At 39.1% G+C, this 18,100-nt stretch overlaps 1 protein-coding gene across 3 annotated transcripts in view; it reads left to right on the top strand.

Moving 5' to 3' along the window:
- Positions 1–556: 556 nt before the first annotated feature.
- Positions 557–18,100, top strand: part of LOC140464944 (aryl hydrocarbon receptor repressor-like) — a 193,465-nt gene continuing 175,921 nt past the window's right edge. The window contains exons 1-2 of one of the 3 annotated variants that reach the window (XM_072560604.1): positions 557–642; positions 1,265–1,337. In XM_072560604.1, the coding sequence (XP_072416705.1) occupies positions 1,276–1,337 (62 nt within the window). In that variant the 5' untranslated portion in view covers positions 557–642; positions 1,265–1,275. The other 2 variants (XM_072560605.1, XM_072560603.1) reach the window with 2 other exon arrangements.

The following is an 18,100-nucleotide window of genomic DNA, read 5'->3' as shown; positions in this document are numbered from 1 at the left end:
GTCCATGTTGAAGTGATAGAGGGGTGTTTTAAGGGATGATCAGTATCACAATGAGTACTGGTAAGGTAGGCTGGTCTTTGGGCTTATAATAATCACTGTTATAGGTGAGCCATATGATTTGCTGGTGCTCTACAGGTCTTCTGGAATAATGCTGTGGCCAGAGATTGCACTTTGATTAACCATTTAGTATTGACCAGCTCCTCCTTCAGCCTGTTATAGAATCTCTACAAATACAGAGGGAGGCTATTCGGTCCATCGAACCTGTACCATACCCTCCGCGGAGCATCCTGCCCGTAACCCCCTCGCCCAGCATTTACCAGGGCTCTCCCTGCAATTAGAAAATGTATGAAAACGGCAATCGTAGCAACCTGGAGCCGAAAGCAGTCAGATAACAACATTTGAAATCTTACAATTTGCAAGACTGCAGTGTCAGCGAGACATAAGACGGCTGTTGGTGTCTCGTTGGTTCAATGTTTTGGTGTGTAAGGCCACAGTGTGTTTGGCGCGCTGATGAATGAGAGTTCAATCTGTGTGTGTGTGTGTGTATGCGCGCACTCGCCACTCTGGTTAGTGTTTTGGATGACATTGCGTGCAAAGCTTCTCATGACATTGAAAAGGATCCGGCACCTGAAATATAAGGAAGTGAGTCTTTGCTTGGTTGGGTTACTCAGCGCGGCAAAACCCATCACTCGGGGCTACATATTCCAAGCCAACCAAATTTGAGACCCGTGCTGTCGAATTGCTCTCCTGGGTTTTGCGTTTAGTGTGAACTGGCAGGCGAGAGGGTCGCGTTGTGGTAGCAACTAGTTCTATCTCTGCGCTGTATTCACGGCCCCAAGTTCCGTCCAGGGTCGGCTTGTGACAGGCAGGTATGCCGATTTCAGCCAGGAAGATGGTCAGTTTCAGAGGCTGGAGGAATAGATAACGAGTAGCAACTTGCAGGTGGAGTCAGGGGTTTGTGTCCTAACAGTGACAGCCACGCGATGTCTATTTAAAGCGAGTTTTACAGCGAAGTCTTATCACAGTTGGGATTTAATAGCGATTGGCTGTTGGCCAGGACCGCTCGATTGGGTTAGATAGTGCTTACACTCTAGTTAAACTAACCATGAAAGTTGCAACACTGATAGACTAAAATCAAGGCCAGCTGACTCGAATGCTGTGCGGTGTATCACTTAAAGCGACTAATGTAATAAATGATTAGGATGGCACAGAGGGAGGTGGACTGAACTCGACTGACTAAAACAGCACCTGTAACTGTCGGCAGGTCTTAAAACCATGATTCCGCTCGGCGAGTGTATGTACGCTGGCAGAAAACGGAGGAAACCGATTCAGAAACAGTGAGTACAGTACCAGCAACCGGATGGGCAGCTGTAACATGTCTAATTTTGTTGCCTTTTTTTTAATAAAAAAATAAACACACGGTTGGTGCCAGGTGCTTGGCGCTGTGATTGTTTGAATAGAATCGCGATTTTTGTTTTTTCCTCCTGGCCAGAAATCTATTATATAAATATGTACCTTTTTTTTTTAAGTACGCATCAAATCGGTGTGAAGGACTATGCTCGGAGTAAAGAGTTTTTTTGTAAGGGGTCCGGGGTTTTAATACCTGCATGTAATAGCAAGACAGACGAAACTCGGAGCATTTCAAGTTGCCATTGCAAACAATGATTCTTGTTTCATTATTTAAGTACAGATGTTAATTATTGAACATATCGATCGCCCGAACATTAAATATTTAAATACACATCCAATTTAAAATAAGTGTACATTTCACTATAGAATGTACGGATGTGTTTAGTATGAATGGTATTAGATGTTGCATTTTGTTTGTATACAGGCTCTTTGTAAAATCCGCATTAGTGAAGTTTTTAAAATTTTTTTTTGTACATTTTACACTCCATAAGGTGCACACTTGTAAAGCAGCCCATAACAATGTCAGTTTCTTTCCATAGAAACTCACCCAGACCCACTTCCCTACATTATCCCTGTGACCCTACATTTCTCATGGCTAATCCATCCAACCTTCACATCATAGGTAGTTTAGCATGGCCAATTCACCTAACCTGCATATATTTGGACTGTGGGAGGAAACCAAAGCTCCCAGAGGAAACCCACAAAGACACAGGGAGAACGTGCAAACTCCACACAGACAGGCACCTGAGGATGGAAGCAAAGCCGGGTCCCTGGTGCTGTGAGACAGCAGTGCTTACTACTGAGCCACTGTGTATTCCTCTGCAATAGGATTCTCCAAATCGTAGCTGATTTATTTGATGAACATGCACTACTTCTTTGTAATTACTTGCAGCGATCAGAATTGTACATGCAATTTGGAGATTTGAATTATAAAATATTTCTTCAGGTTATTAATTTCAGGCAGTTGGATCAGAAATGATTCTCAATATTCTTTCTGCTAAATCCTTATTTGCAACAATTAAATCCATGATACCACCATTTAGTTCTAAGATGTTCTTGTGTGCAGCATGCTTTTTATCATTATGTATATTCAATTATATTTTAAACAAAGGGTGCTATTTGTTTATATTGTGGTTGTGCAGCTGTTGTTTCATAAAATCTGTGACATATTGAGCACGTGCATGGAGCCTGTGCACTTGAAATATACTGTCTTTAAATGGAATATTATTTTGACAAATGCATCTGGCTCTAATTCAATATTTGGTTCAGAAACAATAAATATTGGCCATAGAGTTCAGTGATGCAGGAGTTGCTCCTATTGAGTAAGGAGCCCCCATATTAAACTAATCCAGAACAGAATTCATTCAGGTCCAGTACCTGTTTCATATCACACCACAGGTTGAGCGTGAGGGAGATGTCAACTTCACATTAGAAGATTAATGTTAGCAGATCAGTGATAACCTCAACATAGGACCTGCCTTGTCCCATCCTGTTACCATGCACCAAGATACAGCGAATAGCACTAGTTGCTCAGAGCATAGCCCTTCTTTTCAGTGGGTCTGTGTTTCTTTTCCCCTAAAGCGCAAATGTACGAACATGAACCAATCCTTACTTAAAACCCAGTCACCAAATTTTATTCACCTATCGTCTTTGTCCGGTTGAAACACATTGAACCATCAATTCTGAGAAATGTGGAGTGTAAGATTGATATTGGCCCGCAAGTAGTTTCTCACTCCAGATGGGGTTAGATTAAAATTCTCCTTTTTGAGTGGCCTATTGAGGAATGTCTGCGAGAAGCTCACTTAAAATTCTTCTTGTTTTCAAATAACCCCACCCCACAGCCTCACTCTTCCCTGTTACTGTCTAAGAACTATGCGTTCCTCCAATTATTGCTGCTTAGTCACCTGTCCAAATGTGTCCTTCTGTAGATCAGTTTTGAATTGTATCTGAGAACTATCTTGTGAAGTGGCTTGGATATTTTACTGCATTAAAGAACAAGAGCTGGGAGCCAAAGTAGATCCCACAACCCATCAAGATTGCTCTGCTGTTACATAGTCATGGAGATTTATTGCATGAAAGCAGACATTTCTGTCCAATTTGTCCATACATCCTAAATAAATCTGGTCCCATTTGCCAGAATTTGGCCCATATCCCTCCAAACCCTTCCTATACATATACCCATCCAGATGCCTCTTAAATGTTGTAATTGTACCTATTTCCATTTTTAAAAACCACCCGTTGTGTGAAAAGATTGCCTCTTGGGTCCTTTTTTAATCTTTCCCCTCTCACCTTAAATGTATGCCCTCTAGTTCTGGACTTCACTACCTTGGGTAGAAGACCTTGTCTATTCATGCCCATAATGACTTCATAAGCCTCTGATGCTCCAGAGAAAATAGCCCCAGCCTAGTCAGCCTCTCCCTACAGCTTATACCGTCCATTTCTGCCAACATCCTTGTAAATCCTTTCTGAACTCTTTCAAGTTTCACAATGTCCTTCCTATTAGCTGAGAGACCAGAACTGTACGCAGTATTCCAGAAGTGGCTTAACCCATGTTCTGGGAGAAAGTGAGAACTGCAGATGCTGGAGATCAGAGCTGAAAAATGTGATGCTGGAAAAACACAGCAGGCCAGGCAGCATCCGAGGAGCAGGAGAATCGATGTTTCGGGCATAAGCCCTTCAGGAATTAGGAAGGTGTGCCAAGCAGGCTGAGAAAAGGTAGGGGGGAGGGAATTTGAGGGAGGGGTGCTGGGAATACAATAGGTGGAAGGAAGTGAGGGTGATAGGCTGGAGAGGGGGTGGGGGTGGAGAGGTCGGGAAGATGATTGCAGGTCAAGAAGGCGGTACGGAGTCCGAGGTTTGAGACTGAGGTGGGGGGGGGGGTGAGGTAAGGTAAAGTGAGGTCTGAAGTCAAAATTGGCCCCAAGCCCTTCAACAGGTAGGGTTAGATTATAACTTTCTCCATTCAAAGGAGGAGAGTTTGTCCTTTTGTTGTCCACAATTTCACCCCTAACATTTTGGGGGAGGGGGAGATTCTTAAAGCTACTTATAAATCAGGTTGTCCACTTTTGCAGAACCATTTCACTTCAGTGAAGTACATTTGAGTAGGAGATTGAATCTCTTTGCCAACCATCACGTTGCTTGGGCAGGTTCAGTTGCAGTCCGAGTTCAAGTCTATGCTCATGATCTTTGAGCTCTTACTGACCATCTCTGTTGTCAGATGAGACTCCAGAATTCAGTTCACTGTGTTGCTGTGTATTCAGACTGATAGCAGTTTGGTTGTGAATAACCTTTTGGCAGTGTCTGCTGACAACCCAAATTTTGACGTACATAATCTTTTGAGTGCTTATACCACAAATAAGAAAACGACAATACTCATTTTTTTGCTTTTGCTAGAGATAGACCCTCCGATGATGCACTCCCTCCACCCCATTCTGCTGACCATTTATCAGAACTGGTAAAGCTCCGTGCATTATCCCTGTATTTTCACACTCAGTCCACACGTTCTTGCTTCCTTTTTTAACTTTTTTTTTTCCCAAAATGTTTGAAACCTGCAAGGTTAGCAAGTTTCAGCATCATTTTAATCCATCTGTTTTCCTTCATTCTGTGTGGGTATTAATTTGACTATTTTATGATCTTTAGTTATTATCCTGATTTCTAACAAACTGTTCTATATAAGAATGTGCTGTTTATATATTTAAGGTACTTAGCCCAAACAAGGAGCATTTGGGTGTTTTTATCATATAAACCATTCTATCTAAACATGAGATTTATTTGGAAAGAATAAATGGGACAGGGGAGAAGTATACAGCCTTCTCCATTGACCTGGATGAGGGTCCGTCTATCTGTGTTATAGACCTGCTAGCTCTGCCCAGTTCAACTTAAAAAAAATTATTGACTTGTATTTTGAAAAGGTTTATTCTAACTTTTTTAATACTCCATTGATTTGTTATGTATTTTGAACTCTGCACAGTTATATAGCCGTCTATAAAACCCTGCGATCGGAAATCTGAAACTGCACAAGTAAATGTGTGTCAACTAGCACAACACATTGAGTGATCTCTCTGTCCCCGTCCCCGTCCCCGTCCCCTCTTTCTCTCTGTGTCTTCCAATGATCAACTCTACATTAGAGGATTATTTTTAACTTGTAAATGTTCCAGTTGAATGTATCTGTTGTGCAACCATTCTCTCACCAGGAGTATGTGTCTTTACACTTCCTTAAATGAATAAAAACTCCTGGGTTACAGCATATTTGTTCTTGCAACATCTGAGACTGAACTTTTTTGTCAAAGCCTCTGCACTAGGAGCATAAATTGGAGAAACTGACCGCACAGTTAGTTGTGTTTACTGAGCACACACTTACAATTCCATAGCATTTTGTATCCTCTGTAAAAGCTGGAGCATGAAAGGTATCAGCAGTGGATAACGCTTGCTTTTGAGGGATGGTTCTGCTAAATGATGGTATTAGCACAACCCAGAGAGAAGATCTATGTTCAGAATATAAGGATATGGAAACAGTTTGGGCGGAAATGAGAAATGATCCAAACAAAATCTTACGTGTGAGAATCATGTATGGACTCTAGTAGTAATCATGTTAGAATACGAAAGAAGAAATAACTGGAGTTTGTCAGAAAGGTACAGTGATAATCATTGCAGATTTTAATCTGCATATACAGTAGGAAAATAAGAAGAGGCAAAAGTGAAATGGATGAGTAGTTTATTGATTTGTAAGAAAATATGCCACAAACAACAGCATGTTCTGTCACCAACCAGACATCAAGTGATACTAGATTATGGGAGCTGATATTGTGCAATGAGATGGGATTAGTCTATGATGTCAGTGAAGGCATCTCTAGGTAGCAGCCACCCTTTTTTTTTTAATATGATTGAATTTTACTCTTAGTTTCTGGGAGGGAAGAGTGGACCAAGACTGGAACATTAAACGTAAGGGTATGAAAGCAGACCTAATTAAAATGAACTGGCAAATTAGGTTAAACGATAAGTCAATAGAGATGTATTACAGACATTTTAAGGGTGTTTCAAAATACACAATATTTATTTCCTGATAAAGGAAGAAGCTTAAAATAAAACTATATAATTATGTAAAGATGGGCTGTGGGACAGAAGATTGTACAGAATATTAAAAGACTACATAATGTAATCATGAGGGTAAAAATTATAATGCAAGAGAAAGCTACCTAGAAGCATAAAATGAATTGATAAGAGTTTTCATAATCTTTTAAAAGCATTAATTAAAGCAAACATTAGTTCTATAGAAAATAGACTGGGGAATTAATGGAAAACAAGGAGATGGTGGATGAATGGCACAAGGTTTTTGCATTCACTATACAGGATGTAAACAATATTCCAGAAATAATTGTTAATCAGAAACTAGAAGGAAGGAGCTCAAGAAGAGCACAATCACCAAGGAAGTGGTACTAAGCAAATTACTGGAGCTTCTGATTTTAACATATTTCCTCCTAAGGTCATTTAGTGGCTGGTGAGACAGTTGGTTTTAGTTTTTCAAAACTCTCTAGATTTTGGAAAAGTTTCATTAGGTTGTAAAATAGTGCGTGTAACAATCTGTTATAGGAAGCTATTATTAAAGACTTCATACCAGGGTCTTCAGAAAAATTCAAGTAGGGTCAACACAGCTTTGTGAAAGGAAAATAGTGCTTAATCAATGTACTGGAGTACTTTAAACAAGTACCGTATGCTGTGGGATAAAGGGGATTAGGTGGATGTAATATACTCTTACTTTCAAAAGGCATTTTTAATAAAGTACTTAAAAATGTGTTGCTGGAAAAGCACAGCAGGTCAGGCAGCATCAAAGGAGCAGGAGAATCGACGTTTCGGGCATAAGCCCTTCTTCAGGAATCCTGAAGAAGGGCTTATGCCCGAATCATCGATTCTCCTACTCCTTTGCTGCCTGACCTGCTGCGCTTTTCCAGCAACACATTTTTAAGCTCTGATCTCCAGCATCTGCAGTCCTCACTTTCTCCTATTTTTAATAAAGTGTCCTAGCAAATATTATTGCAGAACATGGTGTGGGGGTAACATATTGGCACAGATGGAATATTGAGGAGCTAACAGAAAACAGTAAGCAAAATGAGTAATATTCTGGTTGGCAAGTTGTAATGCGTGGACGCCGCACAAGACAGTGCTGGTATCAATGTTCCCTTCAAGCTGCCTAGCTGTGCGGTCTTGCAACCTCTCCAAGGTTCTGTGAACAGTTATCAGTGTTGGCATACTGCAGCATTGACTTCTCTTTCACACAGACACACAGGCACCCCTCAGAGGCCCATGCAGCCATTTTACAAATTACATAACTGAAGACTGAGGAATAACCATGTAGAGGTTTATAAAATCATGAGAGGGATGGATGAGGTAAATAGACAACGTCTTTTTCCTGCGGTGGGGGAGTCCAGAACTAGAGGGCATAGGTTTAAGATGAGACAGGAAGGAATTAAAAGGGACTTAAGGGCAACTTTTTCATGTAGAGGATGGTGTGTGTACAGAGGAAGTGGTGGAGGCTGGTACAATTACAACATTTAAAAGGCGTCTGATGGGTAGATGAATAGGATGGGTTTAGAGGGATATGGGCCAAGTGCTAGCAAATGGAACTAGAGTAGGTTAGCATATGTGGTCAGCATGGACTAGTTGGACCAAAGGGACTGTTTCCATGCTATATCTCTCTGACTCTATAGTTGCTAAATTTGATGACCATGCAGACATAATCAAGAAAGTAAATTATGAAGAAAACAGAAGGTGTGCACAAAGAAATATAGATTAGTTAAGTGAGTGGACAAATATATGGGTACTTGGAACAGAATTTGCAATTACTCATTTTGGCAGGAAGAATATACAAGAACCTTTAATGGAGAGAGATTGCACAGCACTGAGCAGCAAAAGAATCTGGTTCCTATGCCTAAATAGTAAACAATTGGGAAAGTTCATCAAATGTTGTTTATTGCAACAGGAATTGAATACAAAAGTAGGATGGTCCTTCAGTTGTGTCTGGCATTGGTGAGAGTGGTGGTCTCCTTTACGGAGGGATCCATCAAAAGTTGCAGTTCAGGGAAAGTTTACATAATGCATTGAATGGATAGGCTGGGTTGCCCATTTAAAGCTGAGATAGAGAATTGCATTGTTCTAGACTGGCAAACAGGAATGAGACTGAGACCGGGCAGGAGTTATAAAGGTTATTTTTATTGGAAATACTTCTTAGTACACCTTCAAGCTGAAATAAGATTTACTATGAGTAGACTTGGCTTTTTATACAACATTGCAATTGATACTTGCGTGCAAAGCTTGTTTATATATTATTCTTATCGTTATCTTTCCTTATTATGATGGAGACGTTTTCTTTACAGAGTATTTAATTATTCAATCTCTCTTATACAGTTAGCATGACTCACACAGGCCTCATAGCACTTGCTGTTTTGCATCCCTTGAGTCATCCAATCATATTTGCTGTCATGCACCACTTCATCCTTGCTACCTAGCTACCTTCAGATGCTGCCCTCCACAAGTTCCTTGAGATCTTTCCAAAGAAAAATAAAAAGGCGTGCTGTCATGACCTGTTCAATATTTAGCCCACAACCAATCTGATTTCAAATTGATAGATTCTGAAGTAGGTCTCCTTTGGTGTTAGCATGATAAAATAAAGTGTGATATCTAAAGGAAAATGGTTTCTTTTTTTGTTCCACAAATGCTTCAATTTCTCACTTATAGCTTTTTCTCATGACTGAACCCAACTCTGCCTGAAGAGGGCCCAATGATCTAAACTTGAATGAATATCAGATGGTTCTTTATTCAGATTTGCAATAATAATGTCAGACATCAGCATTCCTGCATCCGTGTTTCACTATTTGGATTATTTCAGGGCCATTGGTCAGCTCCTGCTTTGTGGCAGAATTATTTTCATTTGACTTGATGAATTAAATGCTCAGAAACAAAGATCAAATTCTGGATTGTCGTCATATTATGTACTGCACTGTTATATGCTGTCATATTATGTAGCAATACAAATATGAATTAGGAACATGAGTGGACCTTTCAGTCCCTCAAGGCTGTTCCAATATTTGATAAGATCATGGCTGCTGTGTCCTCAACTCCACTTTCCTATCCACCCTCCGATTCTTTACTAAAATTGGTCCCTATAATACTACTATTATAGGGCAAGCCAAACAGAACAGGCAGGGAATTCCTAGAGGCATGGCACTTATCCACAGTTTCTATCAACAAACACATCGACCTGGACCCAATATACCGGCCACTGCAGCGGACAGCTGGAACTGCCAACTGGAAGCGGCAGAGACAAACCACTGTAAATGCCAGAGGAAACATCACAGAAGCGCTTCACAGGAGGCTACCAAGCACTGAGGATGTCACCTCGACAGGGGGCGAAACGTTTGCAACACAAATTCCCAGCTCAGCGAATAGAACCACAACAATGAGCACCTGAGCTACAAATCTTCTCCCAAACTTTGAACACCAACCTTTCCTAGCAAGGTAACCTTCCATAGCAAGAGTTAATCCAAACCATATTCTTTTGAACTTAATTGAATACAATTACATTCCTTCTTTAAATAAGATATCCAAAACTTTATATATAAAGCCTTGTATAAATGTAGCCTACTTCAGGATTACATTCCCCTTGCAATAAATGACTATATTCAATTTGTCCCTTTTCTAAACAGTTGTTCTACCTGCATACTGATTTTTGTGGTTCATTTACCAGGACAATCCGATACCTCTGTACATCAAGTGTTTTGCAGGTCTTTTCCATTTAAATAATATGAAGTTTTTGTATTCTTCTTGCTAAAGTGGACAACTTCACACATTCCCACATTATATTCCAATTTTTGCCCACTTACCTAAATTAGCTATTTTCTTTTGCAGACTCCTTTTTTATGCTTTCCCTGCAAACTAATTTCTTGCCTTTTTTTGTGTCATTAACACATTTAACAACAATATATATTTGGTCCCTTCATCCAAGTTATTTATACAGATTGTAAAGAGTTGAGGCTGCAGCACTGATTCTTGTGACACATCACTTCTTACATATTACCAGTCTGAAATTATCCATTTGTTTATTCTTTCCTGTTAGCTAACCAATCAGATCCACCATTGGAGGTGGTAAGTCTGTCACTCTTTTCTCTGCCTTCAGCCCCACTTCTCATTTCTCAGATTTTTAAAGTTGGGAGTTGGCTGGGGGGGTGCTAAAATGATTGTCCTGCTTTGTCTTTGCACTTTAAGCCCTGCTCCTGGTCTCACATGTAGTGAGGAGATGATGATTAAGAAGAGCTTTGACCAACGAATGACCCAAAGTTAGTTACTTATAGTATCATCTTGATGCTAGCAATGACAGGATTGTGCCCTGAAAACTTGGAAACTTCATTGGAAAGATACTGAAAGCCAACACTTTTCTGATGGCGCACACATTTAAAATAATAACCAGAGAACTTGAGAGTGAGATAAAGAAGCACTTTTTCATAAAGAGCAGTGGGCTTCAGAAGCTTATTGTCTCTAGAAAGGATGTAGGAGGCAAATGGTCCTTTCAGAATTGAGATTTCTACTTCATAAGGAGTGAGGGTAAATGGAGTTGAGATTCAGATCCACTAATCTAATAGAGTCAACTGGCTTAAGGAACTCAATGACTTATTCCTGTGTCAGCTTTGACTCTTTTTTAGTAGAGCATTCTCCACTGAGTTTGAATGTTATCTCTAGATATTTGAGGTGCACTCTGTTGTATTTCAGATAAGACTTTTAAAGTGAGGCTGCATCTACTCTCTCGGATTGGTGAAAAGAATCCCATGCAATTATTTTGAGGTGAAGCAGAGATTTGTCTGATTTGTCCTGGCAATCATTTATCCCTTGAGCAATATACCTAAGAGATATTATTTGCTGATTTGGGGACAATAATGTATACAGTAATGTATGTTGCAAATTGGTGGTTGTGTTTTCTACCTTTTTTTTTGAAGTAACTTCTACATTTCATTGGCTAAAAGTATGTTGGAAGATCCCGGGTTTGAGCAAATTTCTTAATGAATTTTGGTTTTGGCTGTTTTTCGCCTGTGATTAATCAACTAACACAATCACTCCTATCAAAGCATTCCCCAATTTTTAACAGCTGATCCTTGAATGCAAAGAAAGGTTGATGTTCTCCCTTTCTAAGAAGAGTCATTTATGTTAGTGTATGAAATGGGCTGACTTCTAGTAATGGTTAATGAGAACAGCAGAATTAAATACTGGCTGCAACATTAATAATTTGCATTCAGTTTCTTTTGTACTTGTGCATGTTCTGCATTATTCAGCACAAATTGTTTTGCTCTTTCATTAATGTCCCTGTTGTAATCAGATATGGTTTAAAGATTAAGTGACTTTGAACAGCAAAAAAACCAGATGTATTAAAGAAAAACATGATCATATTATCCCATCTTGAATTTAAACTATTAAAAAATGTCATTGATTTTAGTGTCCATTTTCCTTGTTTGTTCTATCATAGTAGTTGAATGCTTTTCTTTTACCATCTTTATTTTATTTTACATCTTAAATGTCTGAAAGAGGTGCATCAGGCAAAATAAATGTGAGGTCCCGTTGCTATTACTCACGTCACCCTTTGTGGTTTGGACTCTTACTCCGCGAATTTGCTCCTTTTTGCCTTGATGGCAAGAATACATTACATGGGAAGTTGACTGATTACATCTCTTCACGAAATGAATGAGATGCTTACGTGATCATGAAACAAGGAGAATTGGTTGATGGTTTTCTTCATATCAATGCCTCTACCAGTGGCTCAACTTGTCAACCAATCAGCATTCTCAATTCGTATGAAGTGTCCTTTTACATGGGTGCAAATTGTTGAAATGTTTTGTGCTGCATTAATCAGAGCAAAGTGTTTCTTTTTTTAGTAATACTCTATATGTTCAAACAATTGTTTTTTGTTCATTCATTTCAGTGAATGGGACTACATATGCTGCATAAACTAGCCTTCCATTTCTTTGTCTAGAATGCTGAGGAGCCTTCCAACTGAGGTGTTTAAAATGGTTGACAAATTTGATAGGATAGAAGCGCACAACCCATTGCTTCTGGTGTGGGAAGCTGGAACAATGAGGCATGATCATGAAAGTGGGCCAAACTACTTTGAAATGAAGCAAGGAAGGGTCTATTGATTGCCTATGGTTGTAGGCTAATGGGGCCATTGACATTTCCAAGACCAATCAATTCAAAATGTGTTCTGTTTAGACTCTATATCTGCACTTTACTTATCTCAATCATTGCAAAGTCAGAGAGAGAATATTGATCAATTGACTAAGGGAATTAAGGGCTGCGGGGAGAATGCTGGTAAGTGGAGCTGAAATGCGCATCAGCCATGATTGAATGGCGGAGTGGACTCAATGGGCCGAATGGCCTTCCTTCCACTCCTATGTCTTATAGAAAAGAAAGTCGCACGTGAAACTGAATGTAAAAATGTAATCAATAGGCTTCATACTTGACACCTCACGCAACCACTGTCCTCCTATTTCTTCCCCTTACATCCTCAACCACTTGCTACCCTATGATCTTCCCGGAATGATTAGTTCCAACCTTGACAAACACAAGAGAATGTCATCAGGCAAAAAGAACATTTGTGGATCAAGAGTCCAAATCACAACGGTTGGAATGAAGTGAGTTGCTAACAGTTCTTTTTTTTAAATGATGTCACATTGTTGCAAATTCCAGTGTGATAGAGGATCCTCAATTCATTAACTGGTCAATTGCACTTAGGTCTTTGTTTGAGTTAGAGGTTATTCTTTTTGGAATGCTTTTACATTTTCTATAGGTGTTAACGAGACCTATCTTTGCTTGCAGGGTTTCTGGAGGTCTGATTTCAACTTTACCTTCTCAGATCTGTGACAATCTGTAACTTAAGAATCCAAAGGCAGTTTTTAGGTAGTTTTTGACAGGTCCCAATTCCACCTTCCTGTATTAAAAGAATCAAACCCATCTTCTCAAAGTTAAAATAACCTTATAACCTATAAGTGAACACTGCACAGTTTCATGCCTGACTTTCAAGCTGCATAGAACAAGACACAAAACACACCAGTATGTTCTCTACAACACAGCAATGCCAAACTTCTACTTTCTCAATTTATCTATATTTTTAAATAGAGGTCTATTCAGATATTATTTCATGGCCATAGAGCAAATAACATCTGGAAACAAGTGGATTTCTTATTGGTTTTGATCATTTTTCTTAATACTTTTTGGCTTGAGATAAATTGCATCATGGCATCTTAAAGCACAGAAAGGACCAGTAAGTTCACCATGCCTGGATTGGCATGATGAACTTTTAGTCCCATTCCCCTATCCTTCCCAGATAATACTTCTAGATATTTTCTAATCAACCTGCTCAGAATTATTACACACCCTCCTGGCTCACAACTCAGTTGTACACCAAAGCCCATAAAGTAGAAGTATTATAGGATACCTCTTGGAGCACGTTGTTAATAATTCCAATTCATTACCAATGTAATCCCCTCAAAGCCTATGCTGCCTATCCCAGGCAACAAACTAGACTTTATTTATCAGACACACAGAAATCATTACGTAATTACTACATGATCAGAGGTCACTTACATTTCACCATAATTATATGCTATAAATGGCAGTACGTTGACCTGTATAACCATCAATCCAATTCTGAAAATGAAACACTTGCTAAATGGTCACATATTTACTATTGATTAACCACATTTACTGTGTTCTTGTCATCAATAAGTAATTTGTTTTCTTGCATTTTTGTGAAACACGATGGGCAAGTTCCAAATTACTCGCCTGTGTTGTTCATCGGAACAAAGCAAAAGGTATCAGTGTACAAAATAACATTGTCTTGAATAAAAACAAATGTTTATTTTAAACTTTGTTTCCTCCTTCTGGGTTTTTTTTGACTCTGTTCCATTTCTTTCAAACAATTGTTTTGAATCTTCTTCAATACCTTCAATGATAAACTTCATGATTGGTCTCAGACTGAATCATATAGATTAATAGATATGAGTTTAGTCCTTGATCTGCTTTACTGCAATTGATATTGTGTACTGTGAACTAGAGAATGATGAAATTTAATCTGAAGCTATTGTTTTAGATCAAGGCCACAAACTCTTTCCTCACCACCAATTCCATCCCTCTCCATATTTGTTCTTGCAGTGACATTATAAGCACATCTGCACCTTCACCCAACTATGTCTATTTCCATACGACTTCATCTACATCTTACTCTTCTGCTTATCTGTATGTCCTAATATGAGCTGATATAACTCTTACTGTATTTTGTAATGCCTCGCAAGCACCTTTTGTCACATTAAAGACACTATATAAATACAAGTTGTTGTTTCTCTTTCAATGCTAGTTTTACAACCTTCTTGATTTCACTTTATGGATCTTCTCTTTATTCAAGCTAGTAATTTATTTGAAACTGGTCAGTCAACAGCCAGCCAAACAAGGTACACCTGGTTAGATACTGTTACACCTCATTGGGACAACATGCTGGAAATAAAACCAGGGGTATTCTAGAGTCATCACTAAAATTAAAGGTTTTATGAGAGGTTCACAAAATTCCTCCATTTACCTGTCTTTTAGATCCAGGTTACCATGTATTACTATGTATTATGCATGAGTAGATTCTAATCACAGATAAACAATCATGAACGATTGACTCATAACTCTACTAGCTAAAACTCTAATTCTTTTCTAAAACTCCACCTATACAGAAACTTAGGTACTATAAATTGAGTGTTATTGGTGGAGAGAAATTCTGGGAACCTAGTTCAATGTTCTTTATCCATAGTATAAAGATTGTAACAAGGTTAGTCAGGTGGACCTCCTAGAATGAGTTCCCTGACTGTGGCTGTTAACCTGGTCCAGTCAGGGAGATCTGGCTGACAGGAATGTCAGAGGTTCTGCTCACTCAGCTGGCTCCGAGGAAGTCGGACCAGTGTCAAGTACTATGCATGTGCAAATAAAAGGTGACTTGAAGGAATACTGGCCTTTGTGGAGTTAATTCACATTGGGTTCACTAAACCGCTTCTTTAGCTTATCAGGACTTACTGCTCCTCAATCTTGCTTTCAGGAGGAAGGGAGGATTAGTTACGGTTAAAGTCTATGATTTATTGATGAAAAGCCGCAGCTTACAGCACAAACTGGCTTTCTTCAATCTTGAGAGTTTGTTCAATGAAGAACAGTTCTGTCCTTTCTGAATGATTGGCTTCTAAAGAAACATTTACAGCTGCAAGCTGTTCAGCCTGTTAGGAACTAATCATATAGTTGTTCACAGGCTGAAGGCCCTTGTCATCAACAATTGGCCAGCATTCGAAACCAATCAGCGATTTGTTGCTGGCCAAATCTCCTTTCATACACATCCCCTGCCTTCAGTTTGTCTCTAGTGCACTTCACTCCGTACTTGAACAAACAACAGTGTAAACAGCATCTACAATGAGTATCAATGATCCACTTATAAAAAGTGTAGTAATTGCCACAATCCTTGGCTTTTAGAAACAACCCTTTTTCCAATTATTGACAATCATAAATACAGAAAAACACAAAGATATGGTCTCTATAATACCCACACCACTAATTCTTTTCTCTGTCTGATATATACCACTGACTTCCAGTTAGGAACTTTTTTACATTAAGTATGTTGTGTTAAATTTCAGGCTGAAAACACATTACTTACCAACACTAACTGGGAAATTTCATTCTCTGAATTCCCACTGTCTTTCTGTTTATGTGCACATAACATCTGTCCTTCAGCAAAGTCAGCACCTTCAAGAGAGGATAGGGCAAAGTGAAGGAATGAAGGGGACATATTTCCTTTTTAGGTCAGATTTTCCTCTTTGGCAAAACTGACTCATTTCTAGTGGAGTTAATTTATGAAGAAAATTCCATTGGCCATTCCAGGTTCTTTTGAGGATGAATGCTTATATCATTACAGTACTAATTCATCATTCTTTTTGTACAGTAACTGAACACAAAGCATCTCTTTGATCTTGTAAGAATGTAAGAGCAGGAGTAGGCCATTGAGCCCCTCAAGCCTGCTCCATAGTTTGGGTCATCATCAGATCAGCTATCTTAAAGCAATAGTCCTGTGTTATCCCACTATTTGCTGATGTCATTGAATACTAGAAGTCTATCAATTTCTGTCTTGAACTTAATAACTGAACTTCTCGAGCACTGTCCAGTAGAGAATTCCAATGATTTGCCACACTTAGTAAAGAAATTCCTTATTATTGAAGTCCTAAATTTAATTCCAAGGCTGTGCCCCTTGGCTCTAGACCCCTACATTACTTCCCATTCTTCAAATTCCAAATAAGTTTCCTTGATTTCACTTCGTAAGACATTCCCATCATTTCAGAGATCAGTCTGGCAAGCCTTTCCTTCTATAGCGAGTATGTGCATACTTGGGCAAGAGGATCAGGACTGCATCAAGTACTCCAGGTCCAATCTCACCACTTTCTCATACAACTGAAGCAGAGTGCTTTACTCCAGTGCCCAAAGATTGCATACAGTTTGCATCCTGATTGCTTGCTGCACCTGTTGGCTGCTTGAACAAGGATTGCTCAGTCCCTTTGGACATCCAAGTTTGCAATTTATCACTATTTAAGAAATGCCCCATACCTTTGTTCTTCTTACAAAGTGGATAGCACAACACTTATCCCCATTATATTCACTCTGCCATGCCCACTCACTCAGTCTATCTAAATCTGTTTGTCTCTTTGTATCTTCCTCACAACCCACATTCCCACCAAGTTTTGTACTATATGCAAAATTATAAATATTACAATTGGCTTCTACATTCTAAATGAAACTTGCGAAGAGCCAGGGCCCAAGCATTGATCCTTATGGTAGCTTGTTGGTCGCAGTGAAATTCACCAAAGTGTTCCTACTTTCTGCTTTTTGCCTGTTAACCAATCCCATGGGTTTTATTCTGTTTCTGCCATGTGGGACTTTATCAAAAGTCTTCTGCAAATCCAGATTCACCATATCCACTGGTACTCCCTCATTGACTCTGCTTGTATTATCCTCATAACAAACTCTCAGGTTTGTCACCATGATTTCTGCTGTATAAATCTATGTTGACTCTGTCCAATCAGAGAGCCATTTTAAAAAAAACTCATCCATTATAATAGATTCTAACAATTTTTCTACTACTGACCTCAAGCTATCAGATCTGTAGTTTCCTGTTTATTTTCTCGCTCCTTTCCTAAACAATGAGTTACAGTTGCAACCTTCCAATCTATTGGCAATATAGCAGAATTAATAGAATTTTGAAAGATGATCACTAGTGTATCACAATCTCTATAGCACCCCTTTCAACACTTTTTAAGGTGAAAATCATTGGGTCCTGGGGATTTATTAAGTTTTAGTCCTGTTAATTTTTCAAATGCTTTTATTTTACCAATTGTAATAACTCAGGAAGCTTGACTGGAAAGGAACACTATTTATTGTTGAACACCAAAATACAACCATTGCTTGTAGTATGCAGAGGCGACTCCAAGCTCAGACAGTTCTGCAGTCTACTTTAAATATTTTTATTAGATTCACCTGTTCAATTACACACCTCTGGAGCTGGTGGGACTTGGACCAAGACCTTTTGGTCTAGGGACTCTAATACTGTGCCACAAGGTTTACTGTTTTACATTCTCTTGTTTCT

Source organism: Chiloscyllium punctatum, chromosome 41 (genome assembly GCF_047496795.1).
Source record: "Chiloscyllium punctatum isolate Juve2018m chromosome 41, sChiPun1.3, whole genome shotgun sequence".
NCBI classification, from domain to species: Eukaryota; Metazoa; Chordata; class Chondrichthyes; order Orectolobiformes; family Hemiscylliidae; genus Chiloscyllium; species Chiloscyllium punctatum.
Note: the sequence above shows the minus strand (reverse complement) of the source record. Positions and strands in the feature narration are given on the sequence as shown.